General features: G+C 39.3%; 1 protein-coding gene across 1 annotated transcript in view; it reads right to left on the bottom strand.

The window, feature by feature from the left end:
• The window catches only part of LOC122812233 (adhesion G protein-coupled receptor E2-like), a 1024993-nt gene that overhangs the window by 736634 nt on the left and 275158 nt on the right, over positions 1 to 13201 (bottom strand). Inside the window, exon 4 of the mRNA XM_044084590.1 lies at positions 12481 to 12677. Within this exon, the coding sequence (XP_043940525.1) occupies positions 12481 to 12677 (197 nt within the window). The remainder of the gene's footprint in view (positions 1 to 12480; positions 12678 to 13201) is intronic.

Below are 13201 nucleotides of genomic sequence, written 5' to 3'. Positions count from 1 at the left end.
TGTACACATTACTGTACAGAACACAGATAACATGGATCAGATGTTTGACATTTAATGCTGAACTACATATGTCTCAGTCATATCCCACTGCACACAGCTACACACTGATTTCTCCATGGCAGTAGTTATGCAGGGCATCTGTGCATAGATACATACTGCTGCCACATATGGATGATTCAAAGTATGTAGAGTACTCTTCAAAAACATCTACTACATGCCAGTAAATACATATCTGTTACATACCTTTCCTTTGTATGCATTTGTATTTGTCAGTTCTGTGTGTTTAGTATTTACTTTTTTTTATTTATATCTTTATTTTTTAATATATTTTTTTAATATCTTATTTTTTTTGTTATTGCTATTGCTGTTGCTGTTGCTGTTGTCGGTGTCTGTCTGTCTGTCTGTGTCTCTGTCTCTGTCTCTCTCTCTCTCTCTCTCCGTGGCTGCAATGAAATGAGTGCATGTGTGGACAGCAAGTACAGCCTGCTTTTATAGGTATCTGCACATGTGCATGCGATGGCCTCTGCACCAATTGGTGGCCACCATTTGGTAATTGCATGCAGCCTGCTGTGTGGTAATTGCAGTACTCACTGTCATAGCAACCCAATGCTATAAATTGCTAGGTCAGGTAGGCATAGCCCTTTCAGCTTTTCAAAGTGGGGCCCATGCTTGTTTGCTGTGGACACCGTTGTGTAAGTCAGAAGGTTGGTATACTTCTTTTATCTGAAGCTTGTAGCCAGTGATTTGAATGTTGTACGCAGATCTGAATGTTGCCACTTCCAGTACACAGTTGTCAGTGTAGAATTATACTCACCCCTACAAATGCTAACACAAGATACATGGGAGTATGTAGTTTCTTTTCTACTTATATTTAGCTCCCATACATACATAGTTATTGAGATGTATTTGTTTGGCACATGAACTGTTTGTGAACTGCTATACTGTGAATATTAATGTACTCACTTCTGCACAGTTGGTGCTTTTTTATTGTTGACATTAGCACAGGATGCTCATGAAATCTGGACAATTCCAGTACTGAGTATGCCTACCTACATCCTTGCTGGACCCTGAGCACACAGGTATTTTGTATGTTTGGGTCGGATTGTCCTGCTATGATACTGTGTGGGGGTTGTAAAGTGCTGCTGTAACATTATTTACTGTTAGAATGTCTGGTTCTGTTATCACAGTCATGTAATGCAATTCCACAACAACTGCTGGTAAAGTTCCACACAACTGGTTTTGTGTTATGGCATTCCTATCTTTCATTTACATTCACTCATTCTGATGCATGATATATATATTTCAACAACAGCCTGCTATATATCTACTGTGACTTAGTGGTACTTCATGCAGTTTAGTGCGTCCAGGGTCCGGGGTTCGAGACTGACAGTGGTGTTTTATTTTGCTGCTGAGCAGAACAAGGGCCCTCACATGCAGGGTGACTAAGGCACTTTTAAGCAGTTGTAAGCGGGTTTGCACGGGTTTGCGTGATGCTTAGCAATACTTAGCTAAGTGCACACATGCGCTCACTCACGCAAACTCGCTAACTACTGCTTAAAAGTGCTTACTCCCGCTAACCCTCGCGCTAATTTCTTTGAAAGAAAAGAAAATGGGAAGATAGGAAAGTGGTGAAAAAGGGGCACAAAGAGGGAAAGTCAGTATGGAAAAAAGTTAGGGATGTGCAGGACGGTTGCAGGGAACGTCCATAGCTGCCCATTTCTTTAACAGCAACAGCAGTGCATATACTAGAAATCTGGAGGGAATTTTGAAACCTTCCACCCCTGAAAGAGGGGTGAGGACAACAAAGTATGTTGTATTGCCAATTAAATTTCAGTTTATGTGTCCAGCGGATATGTGTGCAAAATGGGCAGCTATGTATGGGGCGTAATTTTTTTGTGGGAGCAGAATGCCCATTTTTTTTCAGGTGAGAGTGGAATGTCAGGTAGAGGAAGTAAGTATATTTGGGGAGGTAGGTTGGGGAGTTACACAGACAAGACAAGCAAGATGCATACAGGGGCGGAATATGGCACATGGGGTGGGTGAACACCATTGACAGGGTAGGATGTTTGGAAATCGCAAGCCCATCAGCCCACAGATGGCAACAGTGGAACTGATATCCCCACCCTTGGGCAGTCACCACTGCACCTTCACAGCCCAGAGGGTGGCTGTGCTATGGGCTGCATAGGATGGGCAGGCTCACCCATGAGTCACGCCACTCTTGCCTTGAGCTGGCATAGAGGATCAGTGACTGAATGCTGGATCTCCCTACGCACCACAGCCCGGACCATTTGGAGGGTGATAGGTGGCCCTCCGGCCACGCTTGCATGGGGGGGTGAGCCCCATCCCCTGCAGTGCTTCCACCCAAAGGTGGCACAAGGCCAATGGAGGAGGAGGTCCCGGGCTGGGCACCGAACCTGCTGGTGCCAGGTGCCATCGCCAGCTGAGGTGGGACAGGTGGGTCCGCTGGGACCGGTCTTCCCATACGTTCTATGTTTAGGAGGATTTAATGACAATATGAGTTAGTAATAGGCAACAGCATTCCAAATTAGTTGTAACACCATGCAGTAGTATTCCCATTAAACCAACACACCAGAGTTCCAACAGTTGAACGGCAAGCATAACACATGCATATATAGAACAACAGTGGACATTCCAACGGCATGCAAGATTGATTGGTGACAACAGGCCACCAAGATTGTAGTATGTGAACAGGGCATATGCATCAAAGTAAATGCAGATATTTATAAACCAATAGGACATATGTCCCAACAAATGTTTTGAGATTAGACATACCCATTGAGGTGTGGAATTGCATTGTTTATGCACATACAGTAGGGTGTAGAAAGATACTTCCATTAACAACTTATATATACTTATAAGTTTACACTACATTCCTATTGACTGCAGTTATATATCCCCTACATGTATTATTACACTAGGCCATATCCGTTAAATTGTGAAATGGGTTTTGCTAGTTCTTTATATAGCTGACCTGTATCTGATATACAAACTGTCCAGGATGCAGATTTTACTGCTACGTATTTATATATTTCATTTATATTTATATATCTACACATCTGGATGTGTTCAGGTGACATTATCAGGTATATTTTAACAGCCCCCTACATTTCTAGCAGCACACTGACATTTCTAGGGAACACAATAACAAGCTACTCATGTGCCAGATTTACCTGTACATGCCGGCCATTAACCGAAAGTTGAGGACTGTATAAATGCTTAACAGCTACTGGCACTCCCTTCATCCACTTTATATGGGCCTACCCAAGTATGGGTTGACTGCACTTAATACAACAGTACTATTTCTATCATGCAAGGGTACAACAACATATTGAAGAATGTGACATGGACACACTCCAGGAATTATACCTTTATTAATTAGATTACACACATTTCTAGTAGCTGTCTCATTTATATGATATATCAGTGCATGCAGAAGACTTTTATTCAAGATGTATTATACCTTTATTAATGGGTTACAAAACTTTTTCACACTGTCTCACTTATTTTATATTACAGTGCATGCAGAGAAATTATTCAAGACTTATTATACCTTTATTAATGGGTTACAACACTCTTTTTCAGGCTCTCTCACTTATTTTATATAACAATACATGCAGAATAATTACTAACCTGCCTGGCGGCACAGCCTTAGCAGCCTATCTGCATAGGCTTGCTGATTCGCAGCATGGACACCTGCAGCTGTGAAGTAAATGAAGGGATATTGAGACATACCTATCCATAATTTAGACTACAAGAGCTATTCTTACATACTCCATTCCATGGCTACCTACTCAGTAGTGGGGCATTGTCATTCCCATAGACCTCCTGTATCCATTGGTTCAGTTGGTCCTGCTTGCGTCTCTTCAGGTCTGCATGGTGGTGTCTGACCTGCTCACTAGTCCGACGGATGCCTGTGGCACTGGTGAGATCATGTGCTAGATGGTTCCAGGCTTCTGCTTTGTATTCAGTGCCTTGGAACTGGCCCTGCAGGACTCTTGAATCATGACAATGGACAAGGAGCCAAACTATCACTTTTGAATCCTCAATGCCCTACCATTGTGCTCAAAAACATGAGCCCTCTCCAGTACCAGCCATTCTGACTGCAGAAGAGAGCTACAACCAGTTATGGCACTTATTCCCACCTATGGAGCTTAAATATGTGCATGAACAGCAAAAGCTGTCATGGCTTAGTGGTTATGTACTGTGATTATAATGCACAGTATCCTGGGTTCAAGGTCTGTCATTCCTTTTTATTTTACTGCTGGCCTGACCGGCTAGGATGGCTATGTTTAGCCGACTTTGTTAAAACTTTGCCCAACGTTGCTCTACATTGCTTTACGTTGCCCGACATTGCACGACATTGCGCTACTTAGCGCAGTGTGCAGTTCCACACAAACATATTTTGTTTAAGCTAGTTGGCGTGATGCGCAGCTCCGTGCAAAGCCATTGCACTAGTTAAAGCAATGCTTAGCTATGGGCAATTATTCTTAAATGTGCTTAATACTGGTAAATGTTGCTTAGCAGTGCTTCACATTGCTTAAAATAGGTTACTTATGCATTCATTAGTATGCATGACCGTTTCACCTTCTTATATATATTTAAAATATCGTTCACTACTACATAGGCCATTTCAATGCATTTTACTAAAATTTAAAAGGTAAATGTCAGGAATTATTTTTATGCACAGATTTCTGACAAAAAATGGAAAGGGGAGTGGTGGGACTCAAACCGGGAATGCCTTCTCTTTGTGCGAAAGCTCTACCACTACACTATTGGGCTTAATTTGCATATAAGTACTTTATTATCCTCATCTATGCCTAAACTGCTAACTGTAGCTAAGCAATGGGCACACCTGCGCACACGCATGCAAATAGGGGCAGCTATTTCAGGAATTATAAAAAAAAAATAGTTTTACATTTTATGTTATTTGTACGGGGGTTTTGAATGTGGGGAAGTGTAGTGTTGTGGATATACACATTTGAGCGGACTTGCTCATATCTGCTGACATTTGCTGATTTAGGCACTTGCAGGGGCATGGATATTTAGACTGCTCGGCAGTCTGACACGCCCCCTGCACTCCTACACACTCCATGTTAGCCTTGGAGTTGAGTCAGCGCACCCTCATGAATATGCATGGCGTGCTGACGTCATACTCTTAGGCTGCCGTTTCCGAGTAAGACTTAGTTAGTCTTACACGGAAGATTACTGAATCCCCCCCTCTGTTATTCATCCAATTCCTACAAATATATTCATAATCTGTAATGGTCTATTAACAGCATCTCTTTAAATGCAGGTTTAATAAAGCTTGCTACAGACTGTTATATGTCTGATAAATGTTTTTGACAACACAGCATTATTTTTAAAAGTGCTACCAAGTTCTGTTTTATCATGAATTATTACATTCAATTCAAGAACATCATATTTATTTTTTGAGGGAATGAGATGGTCAGATGTACAGTTGAAATACAGAACAGAGAAGATGTATGCATTTGCTTAGTGGTGTGCACTTTGCCAAGGAATATCTTAGTCCTCCCACATATCTTACTGTGTCCATTATGAACAGCAACTTGTATGGTTCCGTTAACAGATGCTCTATGATACATGACATGTCCTGCTATCTGAGGAATGTATGTTTTCCATTACTATTAATTTATCTGACTACAGTGCTGACATGAATTAATTTTTATTCTTTATTAACATGACCAGCACATGTTCATACTTTACAGTCCTAAGCAAAGATCCATATTAGTAGACCATTCCCCCATCCAGGTGACATCATAACACCAAGTTTTTTCATTGCATTCACAACATGGATTTTCAGTCAAGATGCATTATATGGATAGTTAGTTGTCAGCATTAGAGTTTGGATGTATATTGCAGCAGCAGTTTTGTAATATCATATCCTTCAGTCTGTGTTCAAATATGTTAAAACCTCTATGCAACCATGAAAGATGTCTATGGTGACCATATAATGTTTTTCAGAAGTGAATTGTCTAGAAACTGTTATTAAAAATGTATAACACTGTTATTTGTGGAGTATATCATTCATAGCTGCGCGTTTCTTTTTTCAGGTGATGAAGACTGGACCAAAAATCACATTCTGTGCATCAAGCGGACACACAAGCTTGAGGAGCAGTGGATGGGGAGAAGTATGTTGATTATTTTTTTCTGTTTTGTGAAATGAAACGCATCTGATCCTTGTTGTAGGCCAGTATTTTTCAAAGTGTCATGTATATTGCTTTGAATGCATCATCATGCATCAGTGAAGTAAGCAAGATAATCACAGTATAGATGTGCTTAAAACCCAATTTAAATCCAAAATGTTGAAATATCATGTAGCATTAAGTGATCACACAGTTTTTGAAATGTACACCAAAACTGAAATAATAGTTGGGTTTGTCATCTGTCACACACATGTTGAGGTGGATGTTTTGCATTTACATCTTAGTGCTTTTACTGCAATTTATATAGTCTAGTTTAGAGCATTTGTCAGCACTTTTCTCCTTTATCTGCCTACTTTATACCAATATCTTCCTTATCATACAAATGAAGCAATGCTTCTCTGTCATCACATCTGTCAGATATCCATAGGAAAGTAGACACAAATGCATTATATAAGCATATTGGTCAGTCTGCGGATGGACAGTCTTTTAAATTTAGGATCTTACAGCAAATTTATTTAGATAGAAGAGGGGATGACATTAATAATGGGACAGAACTTGCTGAATACAGATGGATAAATTATTTTAGGACTGACACATTACCTGGTCTAAATGTAATGAAAAGTATAAAACCAATATAGAAACAGAAACATTCTTTTATTTAGTGTTAACATCCATGGAATTAATTTTTAACTTTTCTCTAACTTCATGGTTATTCTGAATAAATTTGTATGTAATTATTATAGATAATTATATTAACATATATATATATATATATATATATATATATATATATATATATATATATATATATATATATATATATATAAAGGGGGTGGCACCTAATGGCAGCAGCTGCTTCAGATCTCATTAGAAAAATGCTTCTTTTGTCTTCTTTTTTACCAGAAACATCAAGAAAATGTTGACTTGGACACATACACTGAGTCAGTCATAGCTTACATTTCTAAGTGTGTTGCGGATGTAACAAACACCAAACTTATCACCATACAGGCAAATCAAAAACCTTGGCTAACTAGTTAGGTATACGAGCTCTTGACAGTAAGAATTGCAGCTTTTAAATCCCAAGATATGGAAGCTTTAAGTGTAGTCGGAGACAAAATGAACAAAGGTATCAAAGAGTTGAAAAGATCCTATGGCAGAAAAATCCAAAGTCACTTTAGAGACCATATGGATACCAGATAACTATGGAAAGGAATTCAAACCATCACCGACTACAAGCCTACATCAGCTTCATCTGACGATAGTATCACGTTTCTGAACCAATTGAACAAATTCTTCAGTAGATTTGATGCTGAAAACAAAACAACAGCATGCAGAATCCCTGAAGACAAGGATACAGTGGTGCTGAGCTTCAATACAACCAATGTCACCAGAACCCTAAAACATGTCAACCTGAGGAAAGCAGCTGGCCCTGAAAACATCATGGGTAGGGTACTAAGGGAATGTGTGACAGAACTGGCTCCAGTACTCACTGACATTTTCAACACCTCACTCCATCTCGCCAGTGTTCCAAAATGCTTCAAGGAGATGACTGTCATTCCTCTACCCAAGAAACCACAACTCTGAATGACTACAGACCAGTTGCTTTAACCTCAATGGTAATGAAGCGCCTGGAGAGGCTGGTCAAAGATCATATAGCCTCAATCCTACCTGTGTCACTGGATGCACTGCACTGCAATTTGCATACAGGACAAACCACAGTACAGGGGATGCCATCTCACTAGCTCTCCATTAAACACTGACCCACATAGAAGGCAAAAACTGTTATGCAAGACTACTATTCATCTATTTCAATTCTGCCTTCAGTACTGTCATCCCTCAAAATCTGATATTGAAGCTACTTCAACTGAACATAGACTCTCATTTATGCAATTGGATTCTGAGCTTCCTTACTGAAAAGGCTCAAAGGTTCATGTTGGAGACAACAGCTCCAGAAGTATCATCCTGAACACAGAAGTACCACAGGCATCTGTCTTAAGCCCTTTCCTTTTCACTCTACTGACACATGACTGCATGGCCACACAAGATTAATAGGATCATCAATTTCAGGGATGACACCACTGTTATAGGCCTGGTCAAAGACAGAAAGGAGGAGGCCTACAGGAACCAGATTGATCAACTACTGGTCTGGTGTGACAGCAACAATCTAGCACTGAATATCAGCAAGACAATGGAGTTGATTGTTTATTTCAAAAGATCTCAACTACCACTCAAACCTCTAGTGATGAAAGGAATGACAGTGGAAATTGCCAAGAGTACAAAGTTCTTGGGTGTTCATCTCACAGAGAACTTATCCTGGTCAGTCCATGTTTCCAGCACAGTCAGAAATGCTCAGCAGGGTCAAGAGTACAAAGTTCTTGGGTGCTCATCTCACAGAGAACTTATCCTGTTCAGTCCATGTATCCAGCACAGTCACAAATGCTCAGCAATGCTTGCACTATCTAAGGAAACTTAGGAAGGAAAAATTACCAAGCTCCATACATCAGCCCTTTTATAGGGGCACCATTGAAAGTGTCCTGACCAACAGCATTGCAGTCTGATATGGGAGCTGTAATAATCAGGATCAGAAGGCTCTCAAGAGAGTTGTAAGGTCAGCAGAAAGAATCATTGGCACCTCCCTTACACCTCTGGAAGATCTACACAAATGCCGGTGCATAGACAGGGCCAAAAAATATTTCCAGCAATCCAACACATCCTGCCAATGGTCTGTACACTCGCCTATCCTCTGGCAGGAGATAGAGAAGCCTGGATTGTAAGACCACCAGAATAAAAAACTGTTTCTTCCTGATCTCCATTAGACTGTTGAACTCTTGGGAAGAATGAACCATGATATCTGATACATAACTAGCCTATCAAGGGGCTTATTTTATGGATGTGCAATAACTAAATGCAATACTAAGGTAGCTCACCTATACACTGAAGGACTGTAATGTGCACTATACAAACTGTGCAATAATTCAGTCTAATCACAGATATGCTGCTATTGTTTCAATTTTACTTTGACAATATTACCTTCACATTGTTCCTTGTCTTCCTTGTCTCCTGTTCTGGGATGGGTGTGGGTCACTGCTGTCCTACTTTACTTACAAATTGCTACTTATTAAATGTCTACAGTGATATTTTATTAATTTTTCTCTGTCTATATGTGCAACTGTTTCATGCATTGAGAATGAAGCATTGTAATTTCGTTCAGCTACACTGCTGTGCAGTTCTGAATAACAATAATGTTTTCTTTGACTTTGACTTTGATATGTGTATCATCTGCTGTTGTTTTTTGATGCTAAAATGTTGATATTCCTTTACAAGTTGCTACTAAAGTGATTAATATGATCATTTTAAATTATGTGCTAATAAGCTGGCTAGTTGTATGCATATATTAGCACATAATAAGGATTTTTGCCTATGTTATGCATTGAAAAAGAGTCCTGGGGGCTCAAAAGCTTTGCTCTTTAATGTGCTTTTATGTGGATCATTATAAAATTCTTCTTGAGATGTTTTGCACTGTGGTTTCTTTCTGGTCATTCAATAATTTATTCTGTCACAGTACATTATGCTGTGTTGGCTATATCTTAAATTTCCACATCCATAATTTATTTACATAAGTTCACATGTACTGCAAATAATTGTACACATTAACTGACTGTACATGTGTCTGCTCATAGTCAGACCCATACTGACACACAATTGTACCTTTGACATGTGAGCATTCACTGAGATACCATTGATGTGCTCTAATGATGCTCATGAGTGTCCTCTGCTCAGTAAAGAACAGGGTGGGTAATATACACCTGCATTTGGTTATTCAACATTTGCATGACAGTATATGCGTATGTGTATGAAATTCTTAGCTGGCTTACAAATGCATGTTGATGTTACATGATTGCATATTGCTGTGCATGTCTGTTTTATACATGCACACTTCTTTGGACATCAGAAATCATTCTCCCCAAGTGACATACATTTTCCATTTGCTTAAATGTATTTTGGCATGTCAACTTACCTTGTCGTGCTTTCCCTGATATGTGCCCAGTTGTCCACCTATCTTCCACCTTTATATTTCCATATTATATTTTGCATATATGTTTGCCTTTGTTGAGATTATTGACCGTTGACATATTACATTGACATGGTGAACATGTGCCAAATGTATGGCCATTTTACAAATGCAGAACATCTGCACACAAGTCACTGGCTACTACATGCAATACAACCTTATTCCTATTATACTTGTTTGTTAACCAGTGTACATTGTTGAAGTCCATGTGCACAACCTGACATATCGTTTTAAGCTGTAGTGTTATATTTTTTTAAATATTCTTACATGTCATTGGTGTATGTCTGTGTATTAACCTTGATTTCATGCATGTTCCATTTAGGCCTCTGACAGTCATACATATACATCTACACCTGTGTGCTGCATAGGGCATGGCAATAAGTGTGTCACATATACGCATTTCATTACACATTTGGTTGGGTCGTCTACACCTACTTGTGTATTAAGCAGGCAGTTTGCTGCTTTCCTGCAGTACTGCTGTTTGGCAGTTTGCTCCGTCATTTGCCTTTCATATACATGATTGTTGATTTGGTTCTGTCCTCTGCTGGAGTTATCTAGTATTGTTGGACCTGCATTTGCCAATCTGTGATACTGCTTGGCTTATACTTGCACTGCTGATAGACTACCTGGACATGTGTTTATTTACCCAGTGTCTACTGTGTTCTTTATTTGTTACCCTAAAGCAAACATATACCATTGATCATACACATCCAGGTATGATTGCAACATGATAGCGCAGTTGGATGGGGAACAGGAAACAATTAGATGGGAAACAGGAAATTCTTCCCTGGTTTGGCACCTATGTCTCTGATGGACACAGGCAATCTAAAAATGGTTCGTCTCACAGGCCCTAGCTTGTAAATGTTTCATCTCTCAAGCCCCATACTTACACTTATCAATGGTATCAGAACTTATCAGAGATTTGGGATACATGTCTTGGCTTAAAAATGTCTTGTGTTTGTTAGCCTAGTAAACACCCATGAACTTATATGTTTTTCTGCATTTACCCATGACTAATATACATCCCCACCCTGTTTGACAACTTTAAATTGCCTGTGTTATGCAGTGTGCTGTCTGTATAATTTACCTGTCCTCAGTGTTTTTTTCCCAACCTTTGTCTGCCTTGTGTTGTGATAGTTCTTCTGTGGGTATACCTGCTGTGATGTTCTTCTACTCCTCTTTCCCTGTGTTTAACTTTCCTTCTATTCTTAAAAAGTGAGGCCTATTCCTACCAAAAAAAAAAAAAAGAAAAAAATGTAGAAAGCCCCTCTGATTTTCCCTCAGATTCCAACATCCCTCATGTGTGTTCCTCTTATTCACCCATACCAAACATCTTCTATTCTGTCTCCCAATTTCCTTGGGCATGTACATTACTTGTGTTCCCCACACAAGTCCCAAACTCAAAATTGTTAGCTAATGTGTCCTGTGGCAATGTGACTGTGATTGCCCTTCACCTTTAATAATTTTTTCTTAGAAATGTTATGGATTCTGTCCAAATCCATAAGTGTGAGCAGGCATATTTTTATTAGTACATGACTTACAGAGATATCCATACTTGTCTGACCTGGCTACACAGATTGCAGAAGATATCTGATATCTGTTACAAACAGCGTAGAGCTTTAAACCAAGTATATTTTGTTAGTAAATGAATTATAGAAATATCTGTATCTGTAATGGTCCTGGACAGATCTCTAAAAATATGTATTACAAATACCATGCAGCTTACATTGGAATAGTTGGCATTTTTTAAATAAATCACAAAGCTATATTTTGTAGTTGACCTTAAGCTTATTGGACAAAGTCTGTTATAGATACATATGTAAGACTCTCAGGATGTTTGAATTGTGATCATCTTTCCATAACTTTGTTTTTACAATGTGCTTTGACAGCAATTTCTTATGACTTAGAGATTTTTTGCAAATTTCTTTAGTGCACCTTTGCTTCTGTGATACTTCCTTGTGCACTGAGGTATTCTGAGTTCCTTGTGGTACATTTACATATTGCACCATTATCTGCAAGTTTAGTGCTAACATCGGTGTAATCTGCCAAAATCCATGGACTTTACAGAGTTTGGCCCTCTGTGTTTCTGCAGTAGCCCTTACATATTCTTTGCATAAAAAATTAATGTGGTGAAATAAAGTGAAAGACGTATTTCATTGCTTTTTCAATGCATGATAACGTTTTTTTTTAAAACAAGAAAATTATATGGCCATTCATACAAACCTCCTTTTTCCGAAATGTGAACATGACTGGATCTTTGAGATAGTACTTTGACTTGCTTGAAATTGTTGCAGTTATTACTTTTGAATTCACCATATATTTTATACTTGATGTGGTTTGGCCAACCAGATGATCATCAGAGAGCAGAGTTTCAAGTTTAGACCCATGGATTGATGTCAGCATAGCAAAAGGAGGAGTACCTGGCAGAAAAATAGAGATACATGTTAGAGTTTATTTATTTAGCCAGTGCAGTCAAGATAAAATAATGCATCACCTTGCTTTACATAAGAGGAACTATCTCTGAATAAAGCTTATTGAGAACAGCTATTAAAAACATCTAGACCACAATGACCATTTGTAATAACATCACTGATTTTTGCAATAGAATAAGCTCTAGGAAATGTTAAAGGACTCTTGGCAGTTGTTGATTGAGTCTTTCCTTGGGAAAATGAAGCTCAGGGCACAGATATCAGTGCTGGGGTGCTGGCAGTGCTCCAAGGCACAATCCAGAGAAGGTAACAGGAGACAACAGAGAGGGAGGGTAACAGCAAAGAACCCTTTTCTTTCCAGGTTTTTATTTATTCAACACACAACAAGGATTTCACTGCCTTCACGATCTGGGTGTGCAGTGTTCCAGCCCCTGGTGAAATCAGTGGCATCCACAAGACAGCTACCAGGAGTTGGGAACTTGAGTTCCACTGAATGACTACAGTGTCCATTTTTG

This window comes from Protopterus annectens, chromosome 9.part0 (assembly GCF_019279795.1).
Source record: "Protopterus annectens isolate FY-2018-M chromosome 9.part0, PAN1.0, whole genome shotgun sequence".
In the NCBI taxonomy this organism is placed as follows: Eukaryota; Metazoa; Chordata; order Ceratodontiformes; family Protopteridae; genus Protopterus; species Protopterus annectens.
This window is presented reverse-complemented; position numbering and strand designations above follow the sequence as displayed.